Source organism: Manacus candei, unplaced genomic scaffold, assembly GCF_025592945.1.
Source record: "Manacus candei isolate 608988 ecotype Guabito, Panama unplaced genomic scaffold, ASM2559294v1 h1tg000050l, whole genome shotgun sequence".
NCBI lineage: Eukaryota > Metazoa > Chordata > Aves > Passeriformes > Pipridae > Manacus > Manacus candei.
This window is the reverse complement of record NW_026138098.1, coordinates 4,948,771-4,968,522: the sequence shown is the minus strand read 5'-3', so window position 1 is coordinate 4,968,522 and position 19,752 is coordinate 4,948,771. Positions and strand designations below refer to the sequence as shown.

The window sequence follows — 19,752 nt, the reverse complement described above, 5'->3', positions numbered from 1 at the left end:
GCAGTGAAAGTAGTGTGGCTTTTGGACTCCTGGAAGACAGTGCAGTGTAGTGAGAGCAGAACTGAGAGTGATTCTCTCAGCAACACATCCCCAGCACATCCTTCTCCTGCCAGTACCACTGGAACCCAGACAAGGAGTTGCCCAGATTTCCATGGCAAAATAATGTTAATAAACCTTTGCTCCTCCTATTCTCCATAAGCTGCAGAGCACAGTAAGAAAAAGCAGCATAATTCTTGTAACAGTTCTATGATTTTTCCAGAACACTAAATCCCAGCAAATGTTTGGCATTAGAACACTATGAATTCGCAGGGAGTATCTTCTGACATTGCATTTGTTCCAGTAGGAAGTTAATAGTTATTAATTCACCCCATAAGTCTGCACTGTTCTTAATGCAAGTGCAAACCTCCTGATAATGGTACTATTCGTTGCAAAATTCTACATAACCCTTATTTTCCAGGAGTTTATCACGTTGAATGGATTCCTTTTAATTTTATGCACAATACAGGAAGCAACAAAACCTAAGTATTATTAAAATTTGTGTTCACAAAGCACAGTAGAGATGTCAAAATTAGAGGAAATTGCATATACCAGCTGCATTCAGCTGGTTTGGCTCGTAAGGAAATTCTTAAATAGTTTATCCTCCAGTAGATTCCTGTTTTATCTAAAAATTCTCCAGGCATATTAAATCGTACATTTTATTTGTTGCCATTTAGTTCTAAAGCTGAAGCTCACAAAAGCATTTAAAGGCATTTATTGGGTATCTCAGCCATTAGCTGGGATATGATTTTATACATCATTCTTCCAGAGCCTGCCAGTGGATGGGAGGGGAGAAAAGACAAATCAAATGCCATATGATCCTGTTTATTCCAAAGCAAAGACTTCCAAGGCACTTAGAAATGCAGCAGGAAGAATGACTTCAGTAGTGAGCAATAAATAAGGAGGTTCAAGAGAGAGAAAATTCAAGTTTGGTGCCTCGGGGTTTCCAAACAGAGTAAAAAAAATACTAGTTTGACATTTAGCAGGACTGCAAACTCTGTTATTCTACATGAACAATTCTGTGATAAAATGATGACAGGCTGCTCCACCACGTCACTTTTCCTAATAAGAGTCAGCAGTACTTTTTACCCCACAAAAACTGGGCACACCTGCACCCCTGAATTTATCTGCAAGTCATAATTTATCCTCAGTCCTTATGTATTAAAAATCCATAAAACTTTGTAGCAGAGGTAAACTTTCTGCAAACAACTAATAATTAAAAGTCAATTCATATTTTCCAGCATTTTTATCTTGTTACTGGACATTGCTTTTTAATATTTAGGATAATACTATATGATTTTTAAGATTTTTTTTAAAATAACGAAAAGACTCCTAATTTAATGGAGTCAAAATGAATGGGATATTTAGAATTAACATATTGTATTTATTTATACGAAGTAAATCTAAGTTTCTTTCAAATCTTTATTTTTAACAATAGAATTGTATGATATTCTATGTATACACTAACAAGACTTACAGATTTTTGAAAAACAAGCATTTTCTGGTAGTATTTAGGCATATAAAAATTCCAAGTGAGGCAGCAGGGATCTCTCACAAGGAAGCACAACCTGGATATACTCAGGAGCTCCAAGATGTTGCAGATCACTTCCTTCACATGGAAAAGGCCAATTATTTGCAACCCTTTGCATGATTTTAAGCTATTACAGCCATACACAAAATCCTGTGTGCTCTTAACATGTGCACAGTTGTTTTCAGTTGCATCTCCAAAGCCTTCATTTGGTCTGAGAACACAAGGAATACATGGAATCTGTGCCTTCCATCTGCATTTGGAACGTGCAAAGTTTAGGTCCAGTCTGTATTAACACATTGTGAGTCTGCTTCTGGAGCATAAAACTGACAGAAATAAAACGTAAATTACATTTAATAATATAATAAGAGCTCCAAATCTCTTCTTCCTTCATTAACTAACCAGTCTGGAAATTCCACACTGTAATTCCCCCTCCCAGGGCAGTGACTTTGCGGAGTTTTGGATGCAGAGTGAAGGTCCTGCAAAGATCTGTACCTAAACTTTACCTGCTGACATACCCTGGAACAGGACTGTTGGTTTCCATAATTCCCCTGAAGATTTTATACTAACTTAAGGCTTCTCTGTGTATCACTTTATTATTATTATTATTATTATTATTATTATTATTATTATTATTATTATTATTATTATTATTATTATTATTTAATAGTTTATTTCCATATTCAAACATAGGAGAACACTCCTTAAGGGTAATCAGCCAGAAGTTTATAAACAAATCAAAACTAAAACCAGAAAAAGTAAGCTGTGTGATAACTTAAATATTTAGTTTAGCAAATTGGGGTTTGTTGGGAGTAACTACAAACAGTTGAAATCTATTATCTGTATGAAATTGGCATCTGCAACTAAAATTCAACTTCAAAGCTTGACAGATAGAGCCACAAAGTCCGTGCTCATGCAAACTGAGAAACTCAGTATCCGAAAGTATCCAAAAATCCTGCGGAGAGGACGTTTTAAGTAACTCAAAATTGGAGGCAACACCTCGTCCAACCCAAAACTGAAACCAAACAGGAGGTATTATATAAACTCTTCCCTATGAGGTGTTTAACTCACTATCCACTCTTTGCTCAGCTGTTCTTTTATCAGCTGAGCCCAGAGAGTTCCCCTTGGAGACACCGAGAGCCGAGCGAGGCTTAGAAAAAAATCGAGTCCTTTTGGTTGTTGTCATTCTTAATCACAGATATCTATGAAATTATTACTCCAAGCTACCGGTGGGAATAGAAAACTCCAGATCAGCTAAATCAATCAGGCCTGGGAGGTTGGGAAAGGGAGACAAGCAATTTTGTGAGGAATCAATTTATTGGCTATTAAAGACATGCTTAAAATTAACAGCAGAATACAGTTCCCCGTTTATCTACTCCGGAGAACAGCTCCTGGTTTTATCTGGGTTAGGGACTCCATGTTAAGTCATTCCAAACAAACCCAGTGATCCTGCAGCCCCAAAAATGATGGGATTAAAGGGGTAGTGAAATAACCTGGAAGTCGAGACAGGGCAGAGACACTCATGAAATATCAAGCCAATACTTGAAAATAAATTGCACGTTAACGGATCCTGCTGTCAAATAACCAAGTGCCCGAAAACTCACTTTGACAGCTCTGAGGTATCCTCAGAGATGGCTGTAATGGGTGACTTTCAGAGCTAAGAGTCAATTTTTTTAAGCCTTTTTTTGGGTAAAAACATGTGTTCTCTTTTCAGAAGCAATTACTGAGGATTCCACATCTCTGTAAATGCAGCATTTCATTTTTGCTGCAATTTTTTGGTAGCGCAGGAACTCACATTAGCAGATTTGAACACTAATGGCTTTTATGTTCCTGTATTTAGTTTTTGGTAAACTCATTAATTTACCAGGCCATTTTGGAACATTGGCTTCCAGTAGTTCTACGTGACTGGAAATGCAGAGTTTTGGGGCTTGACAGTAGTTTTTACAACATATTTCAGTGTCTAAAGCTGATGTGTGTCCAATTGCAAGCTAATGGATCAGGTTTGTATCTCACACAGCACTGTCTTCACTAAAACATTCCAAAAACTCCACTCTAGGTAGATGGATGGATGTCTGTATTTCCTACCATCCCCATCTTTGGAAGCTGTGACCCAGTGGGGCTCTGTTTGCAAAATTTCTCTCAAATAAAACCATAACTTCACTCACAAACGAGTTTATAATTAAAATACAGCCTAACACAGCCGGTACAGGACTCTAACAAAGCTCCTTAGTTATGGTTTCAACGGGAACAATAAATTCCTGACATTCATATACAGTCAATTTATTCCCTTCAAAATCTGTCTATATTTGTATATCATGTATTAAAGGCACAGGGATAACTGATCTTTCCCCCCAGCCCAGCACAAAAGGATAACTCTACTCCAATTTAATGTTCAGGCTTCCCCCTAGAAGTCCCATTTTTCACTCTTTCCCCAAAAACAGGGGCTTGGTCACTTTGGTATCAGCTACTAGGCCTGTATATATAACATGTCTAGAGGAAAACTGGTCTGGCAACCTCAAAATCCATTATTTGAACGTTTTTGTCCTGCATTTTCCTTCCTTTTGCTTTCTTCTACAGACTCTCCACTACATCACACAGAGACAGACAGAAACTTCCCCTCCTCAAACAAGTGCAGGTCACTCACCTCTACCTGAGTCTCACAAGTCACACAGAAAGGCAAACTAGGTGGATTCTAGAATATTTCAGTTACCTGTTCAAAAATTACTGGGACCAGGGAATTAAAAGGTTAAGAAAAAAATAAGTAATGACACCTTTACACGAGATCTTTTGACTCAGACATCCAACCATGCACATCTTGTGTCTTAATATCTTTAGAGAAGTGTTATTATTGCTTTTAAAACTCATAAACATTCAATTTTCCACTGAAAATAATTTCCCCATTATGCTTTCTTAAATTAAAACTAAATATAGACCAGTCATAAGGATTGACTCCCCTGTGCTTTATAAAACATATGCTATCGTGGCACTTAACTCTTCAAGAGTTCCACATATTTTATTTAATAGACAAAGGAATTTTAATTAAAAACTTATTTTAAATACACCTGAAAGTCCCTTTACTCATTTTACATCGTACTCCAAGTCCCTCTGAGGGTCCATCTGTGGTTAAGTAGGAGATACATGCAGAATATTTGGATTAAGTGGGAATTTGGTAATTCAGCAAGTCTCAGGGAGAAATTTGTGCAATAGGAGAGTAAAAATGACAACTTCAAATGAGGTGTAAAAATGAGATCTTAACTATCCTGCTACTACAGATTCCCTTGTGATCTGAACAACCACAGAGCTGTTGGGTTTTGGTGCGGGGGGGGTTGGCATCTTCTCGTCCTTGAGGAGGTGTTTATATTTCAATGGCAGATTAAGTAATTTCTGCAAATCATCACAGGTTTGGAGGGTTTTTTTTAGTGCTTTAGGATCCTTTGGGATAAGTAGCTGTATCATAAAGGCATTTACTGCCTCAAGGAAAGGATGAGTTGGTTTGCATTTGAAGCAAACCCTTAATTGATGCACTGCTGACTTCTTCCACAAACTTCACTAGTTCATAAATTCTACGCATCCAGCAGCACCAACCAGTTGCTAACAATAATTAATCTATATTTAGATTATGTTTAGGTTTGGTTATGAGGTAAATTTTTATAAAAATCAAAATCACGACACCTCTAACGACCGATTAATTTCTTGCCAAGACACTGAATACATCAGACAGGAGAATGTGTTTGGTAAGCAAGCCCAGTGTAAAAAATAATGCCAGTGTGACACTTCTTGCTACTAAACATTTGCACTGAAGGAGAATTAAGGCTGGTCAGAGCTCTAGAGTTTTCTTTATTTGCACAAAGACACTTATTTTTCATTTTCCCTGGAGTTTTGATTAACTGTCAGGTGAGTTCAGGGACTGGGAGCACGTACTGATTTGCAGGGAAGCACGAGGGCTGAGTGAGCAGCCATGATCCCTGTCCTCTGAAAAGGGGTCTGGAAAAGCTCCTGCCGCCAGGAATCCTCCCCTTTGAGGAGAAGATGTTCACAAACCAAGATAAAAATCAGAATTGTCTAGAAAAACCAAAATCTAACACGAAGGACTATGACTTTACAGAGCCAAGAACATCGGTTGCGAGCGGCAGCCATTTCAGGTGCATCAGACAAAAGTAGCCCAAAAACTGCAAACCTGAGGGGAAAAAGTAGGAAAGCAGCCCAAATATTGCAAACCTGAGGGGGGAAATTAGCATTTGTGTTGTAATATGAGGCTTTTTGCACTGTTTTTGGCTGCAGGCATCATGGTGAGTAAGGAGCCCAGCAAATGCTTACTCACCGCCTCGGACAGCGACGTCGAGCCAGCGGCTTCCCTGGCCTTGGAGATGAAATACGCGCTGGATCCCAACCGGCAGATCAAGAAACGGAACAAAGCCCTGCAGGTGAGGTTTAAGGACATCTGCGAGGCCCAGAACGAGCAGAGGGACAAGCAGCTGTCCACCTCCACCGCCAGCACGCAGGACCCCGACAAGAGGGACGCCAAGGCCATCGCCTACAAGACGGCGTATCGCAAGTACATGACGGTGCCCGCCCGCAGGTCCATCCCCAACGTCACCAAGAGCACAGGAGTTCAGACTTCCCCCGATCTCAAAAAGTGCTACCAGACCTTCCCTCTGGACCGGAAAAAAGGGAATATTCTTAAAAGCGCCTCGACCGTGGACACCTTGCAGGGCGAGAACAACGGGTTTCTGATCGATGTGAAGGACAGGGAGGGCCGGGGCTCGGCGGAGGCCGTGCCGTGGGGCAGGAAGGCCGGCAGCCTGCAGACGGCCGAGTTCATCTCCCACGTCTCGGAGCGCGCCAACGCGGGCGCGCACGACGACGGCGCCGAGGCCTGGAAAAGCAGCGATTTGCACAGTTCTCCCAAAGAGCCGCCTCCTCCTCCCCTCCCGAACTTGGCCGACCCCGCCGAGGACGAGCCCGCGCGGCCGCCCAGCCGGGGGAGAGCGGCGGCGGCGCGGCTGAGCGGCGAGGAGGCCGCCCAGCCCCTCCACCACGGGAGGGTCTTCAAGACTGAGGTGGCCACCGTTTACCTGCCGGCCTCGCAGCCTGACCTGCCCAACCTCGGCGACTGGTCGCCGTGTGCCGAGGAGGACAGGAGGAGGACGGTGCACCTGAACGGTGTCCAGCCCGCGGCGGGCGATGCCGGGGCGTGCGCGGCGCGGGCGCGGTGCCCGGCCACCGAATGTAATGACCAGCCCCTGCAGGTCGACGTCTCGCCCGTGGAGGAGGGCCGGCCCTGCCAGGCGGCCGTGGCCCTGAGCGAGGAATGCCAACAAATCGTGCCTCACACCGAAGTTGTGGACTTGAAAGCGCAGCTTCAGATGATGGAAAGCTTGATCAGCTCCAGTCAGGAAACCATAAAGGTGTTGTTGGGTGTTATACAGGAGCTCGAGAAAGGAGAAGCTCACAGAGAAGGGTGAGTAGAAGCTTTTTGCGTGAGTTTAAGCTGATTTAAAATGTCTTTTCTAACAATCCTGCCCTTGAACTTGCTGACGTCAACACGCACCCGCCGCCGCACACGTGGTGCTTCCCACGAAGTTTTGCTGCTTTTTAGAGGCCAATCCTAGGGAAACCTGCCCCAGCACTATTCACAGATTGGTATCTGCTTGTCCTGGGACCTAATTAAGTAATTATTTAACGAAGGGCCTGTAATACATCTTGTGCCTTCTCCTCGGAGCACAGAACGAGCCGCTCTCCAAACAGGATTAGTGAGGATGCTTTCACATCAGCAACTTGCATTAACCATAATTCCTCACACGGCATGAAAAGCAGCAGAAAAACCTTAATTCTGTAAGAGACTTACCTTTTTAAGATTAAGGGATATAATTACAACTCTTAATATAATTCCATTAATGGCATGTGAATCTTGTCTGGTTTACTCTCACCTTCTGAATTTTTCATGGTATTTCTTTCAGAAGGAAATGAAATGAAAACTTTGAATATCAAAGCATTTTTTACAGCATTCACACAGCTCAACACAATAAACTCAAGCAGAAGGAAAGAAAATTGTGTTTATCCCTATCTTTCATTATTTAAATCAACCTATAAGGCATTAAATAAATACTGTAACTCAGTACAACCTTTAGCATTTGCCTGGACAGTTCAATCCCTCTATTACATAACCTTAACAAGCATTTTGCAGACTGACTCACCTTAGTTCCCTCATCTTTATTCAATGAACACACCTCAAAATGTATGTGCACTGTTTGGGTGCTTTTAAATACTTCTGCAATTAAATCACAATTTGTCAGAAGAAATCAGGATTTTAAAATTAAGAACCCAGCAGCCTGTGCTACTTGAAGCAGCCCATGTTTTCATTTGAGCCAGAAAGGTACATCTTTAATTTAACTCTTTCTTTAGGAATGTACAAATCACGTTAATCCTAAAAACTAAAAGTGTTTGTCATTGAAAAGTCCTCTCAGCTGTTGGACACTGCTGTCAACAGAGCCTTAGTGCTTTTAGTTAATTTTACAGTATTATCCATATCAATATCAATTATCTATATCAGCACTTTATCAAGTCCTGGATCTTCAGACTAGGGAGTCTCTTGATGTAGCTGAAAGCCACACGGCTTCCATGATCTTAAAGGTCTTTTCCAACCTAAACGACTCTATGGTTCAATTTTTTAAAATTATTATTCAGAATAATTCCCCTGCCTTTCTTAACTTACAGAAACTGCAGGAGATTTGGACAGAAGTGTCAAGCAGCGTGTCAAATCCCAAAATACAGAAAAACTCTTTCTTCATCACAACTCATCACCTGATCCCCGAGAACCCCGTGTGCAGGAACACCCACCCCCACCCCCAAAGTCACCTGCTATAAATACCTCTGCTTCCTCCAGACAATTATACAGCTGGTTTTTATCTCTTCCCAAAGATAGCACAGCAACAGGTGCAGCAAATACCTATTTTTTTTATTGCCCTGACAGAAGCAGAGCTATTTAATGTAGCCAACATTAGGGGCATGCCCTTGGCACAAAACTATCGATGACTGTCTTGAAATAATTTCAACCTGGCAAAGCTGTATTAGCCCTAAAATAGTGAAACTATCCATAAACCCCAGTTCAGAAAATCTCTACAGCCTCTTAGACACACAGACTTATGCATTAGAGTCTACAAGACTATATTTGACTGAAAAGAGCCTATCTATTAGCACTCCTGTGTACTTGGAACCACTTCCAGCTGCTCCTGCATACACTCCAGACACGACCCAAACATGCCCCCTCCGTGCTGGGCAGGAAGGGTGTCAAGATGGGGAAGGAGGGAAAAGAAAGAAGATGCAAACTTGCATATTTTCTCCTGTTCTAGGAATCCTTGCCTCCCAGATCCCTAATTTCCTAGCTGCTGGGTGATTTTAAAGGAGGCTGCACAGAGGAGATTATGCTCAGGCCATTGCTGTTCTCCCCTGATCACACTCCAGAGCTGGGAGAACACTCTGTTCTCCTGCAAAGCACCAACACATCATTAACATGAAGCTTGTCTTTATCCCCATTCCCCTCAAATTAGACAACTCTTTCAATAATAGGCTGCCCCATCCTTTTATTAGAATAATTCTTTCCAGTTGCTGCATTCATTCGACATTTTTGCCACAGACACCCAGCACTGGGTAAATTATTACGTGTCTTCTCCATTTCAGCATGTTGGTCTTTTTTCCTGTTATAACCAAGTGTTAGGTCAGCTAATACCAAGAAATTAAAGCAGTGCTACTGCTCCATCTCTGTTTATTATAAAATACAAGAGTCTTCCATCTGCTAAAGCAGGAAGAAATGTTCTGTGTTTATGGACCTCTCCTGGTTTTCTTATGTATATTAAATTCCTTAGAACAACACACTGCAAGAAACAAATACGAGTAACACACTGCTGGTTAAAAAAATAATTTACAAACCCAGAAAACAAAGGCACAGCTAAAATCCTTAATCAGATTTTTCTCCCTTTAAGGAAATCAGTGCTCTTTAAGTGCTGTTGTAGTGCCCTGGGACTGGTGCTCAGTGGATTCATTTTCACTAATGTGCTGTAGGTCCTGAACTGCTATTACTGCAATTCATCACTAAATGAGTCAATGCCAGCAGAAGTGTAGCAGTATCTCTGAAGACAGCGGCATCATCTCTCTATACTTCCCAAAATGTCAGTGCTACATCATCTGCAATTAGCAACAACATCCAACTCCCAACTCTGCTGAAGGAAAGGGAAAAGCCACCTGAGGAAGAGAAGCACAGCCAGCCTGTGACCCCCCCAGTATCAGAGGAAATTAGTAAAATTGTGTATTATTTCCATCATTATTTACTAAACCTTTGGCAAAGTGGCAATTCCACCTTCTATGTGGAAGTTTCTCCAAAAAACCAAATTATATGCCAGCAAAACACAGATATTGCTGGATGCCTTAAGTCAGGCATGAAGAAAGTGCAGAGCTGCAGCTTCAATTAAGCTCAGAGTTAAAAAAAAATGTTGAATATTACATGATGCAGGGTTCAGCTGCACAACACAAACCCATTTTTATGCTCCAGTTTTATATGAGAAACTATTAGCAATCTACATCACTTATAGACATATTTGTCTGTATTCAGATACAGAATTTAACAAGCCAAATTCTGCTCTGTGTGAAGCACAAATGCAAGTTAATAATTCTAAAACCTTGCTAATAACATCTAGGAAATGTATTACACAAGATGAACACATAATCAAAAATATTTTGCTGCTGGAGAACAACAATGACCTGCCCTTTAAATCCTTACTGTGGAAAGGAACAGAAATGTGGGCCCTCCTCATTATACAACAAATCAGCAATTTTAATAAACAAAGTGCTCAATTTGCCACACAAAACCAAGTCACAGTATTTTGACTCTGACAGGCCAAATGCTACACATTAGACAAGAGTTAAATGAACCTGTTTAGGAGATAATTTATATTCATTTATTAGTCAGCAGTGGTTCAGGAATTTAAAGAGCTCTCAACAAACTCCTTCGAAGAGGCTTTGAAAGAACATGTTGTTATGGAGGGAATTTAAATGTCAGCTCATGCTTTTCAGTGACTAAGGGATATTTGTGGCTCTTACTCTCATTCCTAAGCAGAAAATAAACCAGTATGATGTGTCTGGATGGATGTCTCACCAAAGGGGAGAGCAGGGAGCCTCCTCACCCAAGTACTGCCTTCCCAGCACTGCCAGAAATCATCCCCAAGGTCACAGAAACTTCTCCTCTGCCTCAACAGAGGAGAAAGTCAGAGAGCCAAAGCAATTATTGCCCAGATTGTTTGCTTTGCTGCCTTTCAGGAGCCAGCCCAGCTCTTCAGCTCAACCCAAGGAGACAGGGCAAATAAAGGCAGTAACAACCTCTGCTGTCTCGCTCAATCCATCCACACCCCCCCAAAACCCAGGGAGCTCCTTATTTCACACAAGAAGAAGGTTTAAAAGAGTTCACAAGAGCAGAGCCCCTGAAAGCCCAGCCTTTGGGAGGAATGTGCCAGTTCAGAAATGGTGTGACAGGGATTTCCCCCCTCTTTGGTTTTGCTTTTTTTTTAATTACAGACGTAGCAAAGGAGAGGTTTAACAGAACCATTTCTAAGAGCAAACCTGGAAATGGAGGGAAGCACTAGATAAGCTGAACAGCAGAAGGCAGCTGCTCTGCAAATAAAGACATGAAAACCAGAAAGAACATGGCACATTCCATCTGTGAGGCACAAATTGTGTCATATTGTGAGTGACACCAGGTTTTGGAGCCTGTAACAGCAGCCCTTGGGAAGAGGACTATGATCAATGCCTTTATTTCCAGTATTGGGATCTTTATATTCATCCATCCTGCCCTGTCCTTTGGAGCACTCACATTCCTTTTACTAATCCTCCTGACATCACCTCCTAAATCCTTCATTTTTCCCCTCTCTGGAGTTGCTGTATTTCAGATTATGCATCATTTACAGCTCATTCCCACACACAGACACACCAAAACACCTTGGAGATTGTCACAATTCACCTTCCCACGGCAGAGCCAGGAAATCTCTTTGGATGCATCTTCCTTAGCCAAGGAAAAGGAGTAATTTTTGCACAGATCAGCACTTTGTGGATCTTGTGATCCTTGGGCCGTTAATGGTTGAGTGTTTGTTGGGTTGTTTTAAAATTCTAATCCACAACTACCATTTTCTCAGCTGTTTCCACAAATATCAATGTTAAACTGAAACATCTGACTACCCTAGAAGTAGTTTTTATTTTCTAGTTCCAACAGCAGCAGAACACCCTTCTGTGCCTTTTCTTAAAGTCATTTGTGTTACTATTCCCTCTCTTCTTGGAAGTGTACAGTTAATTCTAATTATTAATAGCTGCTCTGTCAGGCTTCACCACTGCCCAAAAGGTGTGTGTGTCACACTAAACTCTGAGCATAACCAAGCAAAATGCATTCAAAGACCATTTATGTTTTCTTTTAGGTCCCTAAAGCAGTTTTGCAAGTTCTTTGCCTGTGGAGATCCCATCTCCTTGTCCTGTGCTCATTCCCCAAGTACAGTTCATCCCTCAGATGCTCATTTCCCCTTCTCCCAAAGCAGGATCAGTGCTAAGATGTCACAAAAATCCATTTACCTGCCCTCACCATGAGAAATTTGGTTTTCCAAGTTATAAACCAGCCCTTCCATGCTTCCCCCCAACATACTGATACCTCCTCACTGGAACTATTCCATCATATCCCAAAACTCCCTGTTTCCTCATGGAATTATTTCAACACCTGCTGTCAGTCCACATGACCAGCCTTGAGCCCTTAAAATTCTCTTATTCAAAGAAAAAACAAATGAAACCTGATTAATTATAACTGATCACTGAAAGATGCAGTATCATTCAAGGGAAAAGATCCAGGATCAGCCAAGGTTTAACCTCATATTCCATTTTTTTCTGAATTAGCACACTAAAATCACTCTGGAATTAGATCTACAAGGGCAGGTAACATGAGTATCTCAGAGCACAGTAACTCACAGGCCTTCAAAACATGATGAGATTTATATTTTTGATAGGATTTTTCATTAGAGTTGGACACATTTATCCTGTTGCTGATAATCAAAGCTTCAGATCAGATTGTCAGAGTGGATAAAAAGGTCAAACTTTCACAATTCACAGACATCCTGGAGCATTAATGTGTAATAATTCAGAGTACCTGGACACGATAACATTTAAGATAGAGAGCACTTAAATAATCCTGCTGTCACAGCCAGTTTATATCCATCCTTTGTGAGGAATAGAGTGGTGGGAGGTTTTCAACAAGCAAATGATGGACGAAAAGGAAAAGTGAACCCTTACCAACAACCAGTCCATGGAAAAAAAGATCAAAAAAAATATTTTTTTTAGCAAAATTACTTGATCTTAATACCCTGTTTTCTCAAAAAAAAAAAAAAAAAAAGACACTAAGAACGTTCTGAGTCTCAGAAAATATAACTTACTTTGCTAATACAGTCCAGCTTTTTATCTGCATACACTGGACTGGCACAATTCAAAGGGAAAGTACTTGAAGTGCTCAGAAAAATGATTTGATTTCTATCTGGTTGCTATTCACTGGACTTTAAAACCAAGATGAAATGTCATTCCCCACCACACTTCCCTGTTTCAGTTGGGATCAGCAGCTCTGAAGGGAAATTAAGGCTCAGGACTTTTCCAGCATAGGGACACAAAGGCCAAGAAAAGCAAATTGCCACAATTCAAATCTGGAAACACTGGTGAAGTCTTATACTGAAGGATTAAAACCAGTGTAAGCAAACAGTTCTTGCTCAGGATATCCACAGGAATTACCAGGGATCAGGAGCTTTCCAATGTCACCAAGCTGCCCAAAACACCTGCAAGGAGAGTTTTCCTGCTAAATCGGTCTTCTTTTAAAAAAGGATGACAAGGTACTGAATTCCCAGGTTTCACAATTAGAATAATCCTTTAATAACTGCATTTTGGCTCTTGGCAGTATCAGGATGCAAAGAGACAGAGCCATGAGCCAGGTGCCTGTGCAAGCAGAGAAAAATGAGACCAAAAGGAGCTTTCCAGTGTTAAATTTCTCACTGCTCTTCGTTCACCAGGAGATGAAACAACAGAGTTCTAACTGACAGCTGCTCCTGAGCCCCTGTGCTTACACAGAGGTACAACTATCTCTCCTCTTGACTGGGGAAAAATGGGGAAAAAATAGGAAGAAGACCTGTCTGAAGATGGAAGTGTTTTGTTTTTAAACTGTTGAGGCTCCAGCTACCCCGGGTTCCAGATCTGGGGCATGAACATGCAGTTCAGTCTTAAAAAAACTCCTGTGTAACATACCCAGGGAAATAAAGGTAAAGAAACATCAGAGATGATGGAGAGCTGAGCTGGATTCAGATCTGGGGGGTGGAACAAGATGGTCTTTAAGGTCCCTTCCAACCCAGACCATTCTGGGATCTGTGGACTGAGGAAAACTTCTCTTTTAAGTGGGGACTTCCCAGGCTTGGATCTGTCCATCCTCCCTGCATCTCACCTCTGTGTCACTGCTGGGTTCTTAATTACAGACCCAGGAACTTTTCTCGCTCAGATCTTAAAAAACCTAAACTTTCTACATTGTTTCATAGCTCTTACAGGCTTCTCTTTGAGCTTTGCCAAACAGAGGAATTTTGAAGACAGATGAAGACGAAATTCCCTGTCATGGAACCATTTTTCCATGTTATAAGCAAGCCCTGGGAAAAGCAGCAGTTTGTAGAATACTTGAGTGAAACTGGGACAATTCTGAGCTTTCCGTGACAGTCTGTGGTGATGGTTTTTGCATGTCATGGAGCAGCACTGGAGGGATCAGTTGTGTTACAGGTCAACTGGGAAGGAAAAGTGCCATTCCAAGGGAGGCTGGAAGCATCTCCAAACATGCCCAGCTGTGCTGAGCCCTCTTTATTGATAGGATGATGACGGGGGATGTTTTTCACCACCACTCGCTGCATGAACAATGGATGAAGGAATAGTACCATTTTTTGTCTTGTTTCCAGTATCACAGAATGGTTTGGGTGGGAAAGGACTCATTCCACCCCTCTCCCATGGGCAGGGACACCTTCCACTAGCCCAGGTTGCTCCAAGTCCCATCCAACCTGGCCTTGGACACTTCCAGGGATGGGGCAGCCACAGCTTCTCTGGGCAACCTGTGCCAGGGCCTCACCGCCCTCACAGGGAACAATTTCTTCCCAATATCCCATCTACATCCACCTTCTTTCAGTCTGAAACCACAGGTGAGGTGTGTGAGGTCTAGTAATTCCTCAGGAGAGGCTGGATTTAGAGACCAGCAGAGGTATTCTGGCATTAACAAGGCAGTTTACACTCTGGAGTAGTTTGAACCTGGCATGACTTAGCTCATTTCTTTGGTAAATTAGAGGGCATTTCTTTGCTTCATTGTCATTCATGCAAGCTCAGAAAAAATTCCCAGGGATGGGATCTGTAGCTGTGTACAAAGCTCAAGCAACTGCCAAAGTTCTGCCCTGTGGATTCTCCTGTACTGCAGTAAAACCTCAAATATCATTATTTAAGGAGATGAGAAAACAAAGTACCAAGACCATCTCAAGCTGCAACAGAAAGAGTTCAGCACTTCCAGGGTCCTTCCTGATGATTTTTTCTCAGTTTCCCATCCTTGCAAGTACAGAATCACAGAATCCCTGGGGTTGGAAAAGCCCCCCCAGCCCATGGAGTCCACCCTGTGCCCGATCCCCACCTTGTCACCCAGCCCAGGGCACTGAGGGCCACGTCCAGTCATTCCCTGGACACCAGGCACAAGCTCCACACAAGCTGCAGGATCAGTGGCCAGCAAATGTGCTTCCTATTCTTAATTTTAAACAAGCTTGGCTGCTGCAGTTATTATTTTAAGCCGGTGTAGGCTTAGAGATATAATGCACACGGGGTGTTTGAGCTTGCACTGAAATCTTCATCACATTGACTTGATGAAAAAATACACCCCAGATCTGTATTTCTCTCATCCTTCCTCCTTTAGAGAAACAGTGCCTGTGAGCAGGACTTAACTGAAATGTTCAAGACAAGCAAAATCCAAGGAGTTGTGTTTTAAGAGTTACTCACGCTGAGTAGTTGAGGAACTCAGGGTGGGAACAGCAGGGATGGGTTTTCACCTCTGAACAAGCTAGTCCAAAAAATTAATCTTAAAATTCAGTGGATTTAGGGGTGGAAGAGCACTGGGAAGTGGGAAAAGGAACATCACCACACTGAAGCTGCAGTAAAGGATGGATGGTGCAGCAGATCTGATGATGAGTTGCGGGGTCAGGAGTCTCAGGGCACCCAAGAAACAGCCCCGAGGTCAGGAGGAAACCACAGCAGAGAGATTTGGGATGAAGGAACAGACCTCATCTTAGCCTAACTACCAGAATGTGCTCCCAGATAACTCCTGGAAGTGCTTGGCCTAACAATTACACACCATCAATACAGTTGTTATTCAGCCAGAGCAAACAAATTCCCTGAATTATTATTAATACAAAGATTTGACGTTTTAATTATCCTCCTGACTTTTCTGATGAGACAACAGAGGCACAAATATTCAAGAGAGATACAAAACCTTGTATCCACCTAATTCCTGTAAGATTTCGTGATTTCACTTGAAATACATTTTAATTCTCTCCATTCTCGGTGGGTTTTTTAAATCATTAAACGGCCCTATTAAAATATGTATTTATTTTTTTTAAAAAAACACTCCCTGACTAACCTGAGGATAATACAAAATGTATTTACAGGGTGAAAGCACTTGAATTGCTGTCGTGGGAGTCGTGCCATACACCCACAGTGCAAATACCTCAAAAAGAAAATTAGTCATCTGCTTCCAACTGTCAGGATTCAGGAAAAGACAACAAACTACTGTCTTGGAAACAGCCTGAAAAATGTCACCATTGAGCTGCTGTATATTGCAGAGCATTTTCAGAAACCAAATCAATAATATCAGCCCTGGAATAAGAAGGGAGAGAGGAAAGAGTGTTCAAGTGGGGAAGTGTCCAAGAGCAGGCTGGATGGGCTTGGAGCAACCTGGGCTAGTGGAAGGTGTCCCTGCCCATGGAGATGGGCTGTTGGAGAGAGGAAAACTGTTCAGTAAGATTTACTTAATCCTCAGTGACTCCTTAAAGAAAACCAGCCAGGAGCACATAAGCTGGGATCAGTTCGACCTCTGTGGTTCTCTGAGGGCTTCCCAACTCCCAGGGGAAAACAAAACCAAAGGAAAACAGGAAGAATAGAAAAAAAAAGCAGGGAAAATGGAAACATTTTTAGGTGAAACCAAGGAGGAAAACCATAAAAAACCTGAAACCCCAAAGCTCCCCTGGAAAACACAGAACAATTCCATGTTTCCATCCAGCAGAAAAGCCTCGAGGTGATTGCTCAAAGCACAACAGCATTCCTGAGTTTTTGGGGCTGTATAACTCTCATCTATAAATGAAAACTGCTAATTAATAACTGTCTTCTTAATGAAAACACAGCAGCAGAAAGGCTAAAACAATTTTTTTCTCCTGGGCAAGTGATTTTTCAGAACACTTTTACATCAGCCAAAGGTTGACTCAAGGTGTTTACACCTGCACAGACCTGCTGGTTTGGTGGCAGAACAGAAGTTCTTAAGGGAACCAGAGGTTTTCATCCTACAGAAACAGGGTTTTGCTGACACAAATGCATTTCTAGGAGGTTTCCATTGAGCTAAAATGGTAAATCTTTCCTAGGTCAGACTAAACCTCTGTGGCTAAGCAGGATTTATTTTAACCTACAGAGGACATACAAGAGATTTTCCTGCACTTTATGTGGGTAAAACACGACTTACTGAAGTCATAAGGACAACTAAACCACTCATGGCACAGTGATCTTATTCTGCCAAAAGGCAAATTATGTTAATAACAGCATTGCTAATTTTCTCCTGAAACACAGTTTTTAGCAATATTAGCTCTGCAATACTTTAGGAAACAAAGGTTTTAAGAAGTTCTCCACCAAACCACTGATTTTTAAAGCATTATTCTGTACAGACAGGGAACATTAGGTCAGGTTGGACAGGAATTGGGGCAACCTGGTCTAGTGGAAGCTGTCCCATGGCAGGGAGGTGGAAGGAGATGATCTTTAAGGTCCCTTCCAACCCAAACAAGTCTGTGATTAGTGAGTTTAACTAGTTGTGCTCTAAACAGTCCCAGCAGGACCAGGAAATATAATTCCCATTTATACAAAGCCTTAAGCAGGACCATGGTCTGCACTTCCTCAGAACTGTCACTTCCAAAGCACTTCAAAGGCCCCCTGCCTGCTTCAGATCATTTGTTTCACTATATTGTAATAAAAACATCAAGAAAGAAAAATTCTCAAAGTCTGTTTATCCTCCTTGGTGGTGATGATACATCAAAAGTGTGAGGAGCATAAGTATCATCCAGATCTATATCCATCAGAGCATCAACACACTCTGAGGCACAGCCACTTCTGGAAAATTGTGCCATTAAGGAACTCAATTAATCTCAAATATTCCCTGCATCCCAGCAGACAAGGGAGGACATCCAGATGTAAGAGACCTAGCCTTCTAAATTGCTTTTTTGCTTTGTTTTTAATAGGTGTCCATTTAAAAACAAATCAGCACACACAGATCCAAGCTTCCCTCTCTCAGCTCGACACTGTCTCTAATTTATACAAATGTTCAGATGCAAAGATTTTGATGTTACAGTTGGTATTTAAATAAAAAAGCCTCAAGCAAGTGCACAAATTCTGGGTTTCCCAGGGATTTAGAGGGTGTAATCCCCTTAGGCTGCTCTGAAAATTGCAGCCTATTCTTAGTTACTGCCAGTCCATGTCAGCAAAATGGTTGCTCTTCATTATAATATTTTAATACTTGGGAGTGTTAATTGAGGTTAAGCTCAGGTTGTGCCCACAATGCTAAAAAAAAAACCACCTGCAATAAAATGAAAGCCTCCTGAAAATAATATGAAATGTAGATAGGAAAAATATGTGGAAAACTTGGTGTGGAGATGAGATCTCCTTCCCAAGGGGAAGGACTTTCAAATCCAGGTTGGATGGGGCTTGGAGCAACCTGGGATAGTGGAAGGTATCCCTGCCCATGGCAGGGGGTGGAATGACATGAGCTTCCAACCCAAACCATTCTAGAATTTTCTGATTCTGTGACCTGCCCATCTCTGCACATCCACACAGAAACAGAAAATCCAGGATGTAAGGTATGGAAGGATGAAGCTACTGCAGTACTGACTTCTCCTTAGTGCACATCAACACACTTTAGATGCTATGGTGATAGGACTAAAAAAAAAAAACCAAAACAAAAAACAAAACAAAACAAAAAAAAACAAACAAAACAAACAAAACAAAAAAAAAAACACAAAACAAAACAAAACAAAAAAAAACCCTCACAGTTACTCAAGTCTATTTTCTTCATTGTTTTTGGGGAAAGAAAACCCATAAGGTAGCACAGGTTGTAGCCAACTAACTTGGAAAGTAACCTAATTAAACCAAAACATCTCCTTCAGCACCCTCAAGATGCATATTTCCCCAAATATAAACTAGAACATCTTTCTGACGTTTCTTTGGCGATCACTTTTATGTTTCTGATTTTTTGTTTTATGATCACTGAGGAAGAACTGGGGAGTTCCCAGTCCCCTTCCACCAGACCAGGTTGCTGGTTCATAGAGGAAAAGTCTAGATTTGGGTCATATTCCTGAAGTCAGAAGTAGATGTTGAGAAGGAACTCGTGTCAGAAGGCAGAGCTGGCACGTGGTGCCCTCACGCTGTGGTACCAGCACCACCATCCAGGTTAGACAGGGCTTGGAGAAACCTGGTCTGGTGGAAGGTGTCCCTGCCATGGGCAGGGGGGTAGAACAAGCTGATCCTGAAGGTCCCCTCCAACCCAAACCACTCTGTGATTCTGGGATTACAGGTACATCCAACTCTCACACCGGACAGATCAAGCCCAACCTCACGGCAACTAAGCTGAACCATCCTGAAGGATGGATGGAAAAAGGGAGAGACTGAGCTTGGAGTTAAAAAACGTCATATCCTTATACATCAACCAGTGAGGGATTCCCAAAATCGAGATATTAAGATTAATACAAGCTGCAAGGTTTAGTGCTGAGATTATCTTTAGGTGAAGCACAATGCCCACAGGAGTCCCAGCTCGGAGGGAACTCCTGGCTCTCAGGCATCTCCCTCAGTTCCAAGGGAAGAATTCCACT

The 19,752-nt window shown here is 42.0% G+C and overlaps 2 protein-coding genes across 6 annotated transcripts in view; one reads left to right on the top strand and one right to left on the bottom strand.

Moving 5' to 3' along the window:
- DOCK1 (dedicator of cytokinesis 1) overlaps positions 1-19,752 on the bottom strand; it is a 332,168-nt gene that overhangs the window by 207,584 nt on the left and 104,832 nt on the right. The window lies entirely within an intron of this gene.
- Positions 1-19,752, top strand: part of INSYN2A (inhibitory synaptic factor 2A) — a 42,151-nt gene that overhangs the window by 6,626 nt on the left and 15,773 nt on the right. Inside the window, exon 2 of one of the 2 annotated variants that reach the window (XM_051801183.1) lies at positions 5,846-7,025. In XM_051801183.1, the coding sequence (XP_051657143.1) occupies positions 5,851-7,025 (1,175 nt within the window). In that variant the 5' untranslated portion in view covers positions 5,846-5,850. Of the gene's footprint in view, positions 1-3,162; positions 7,026-19,752 lie in introns of those variants that run through there. The other variant, XM_051801182.1, reaches the window with a different exon arrangement.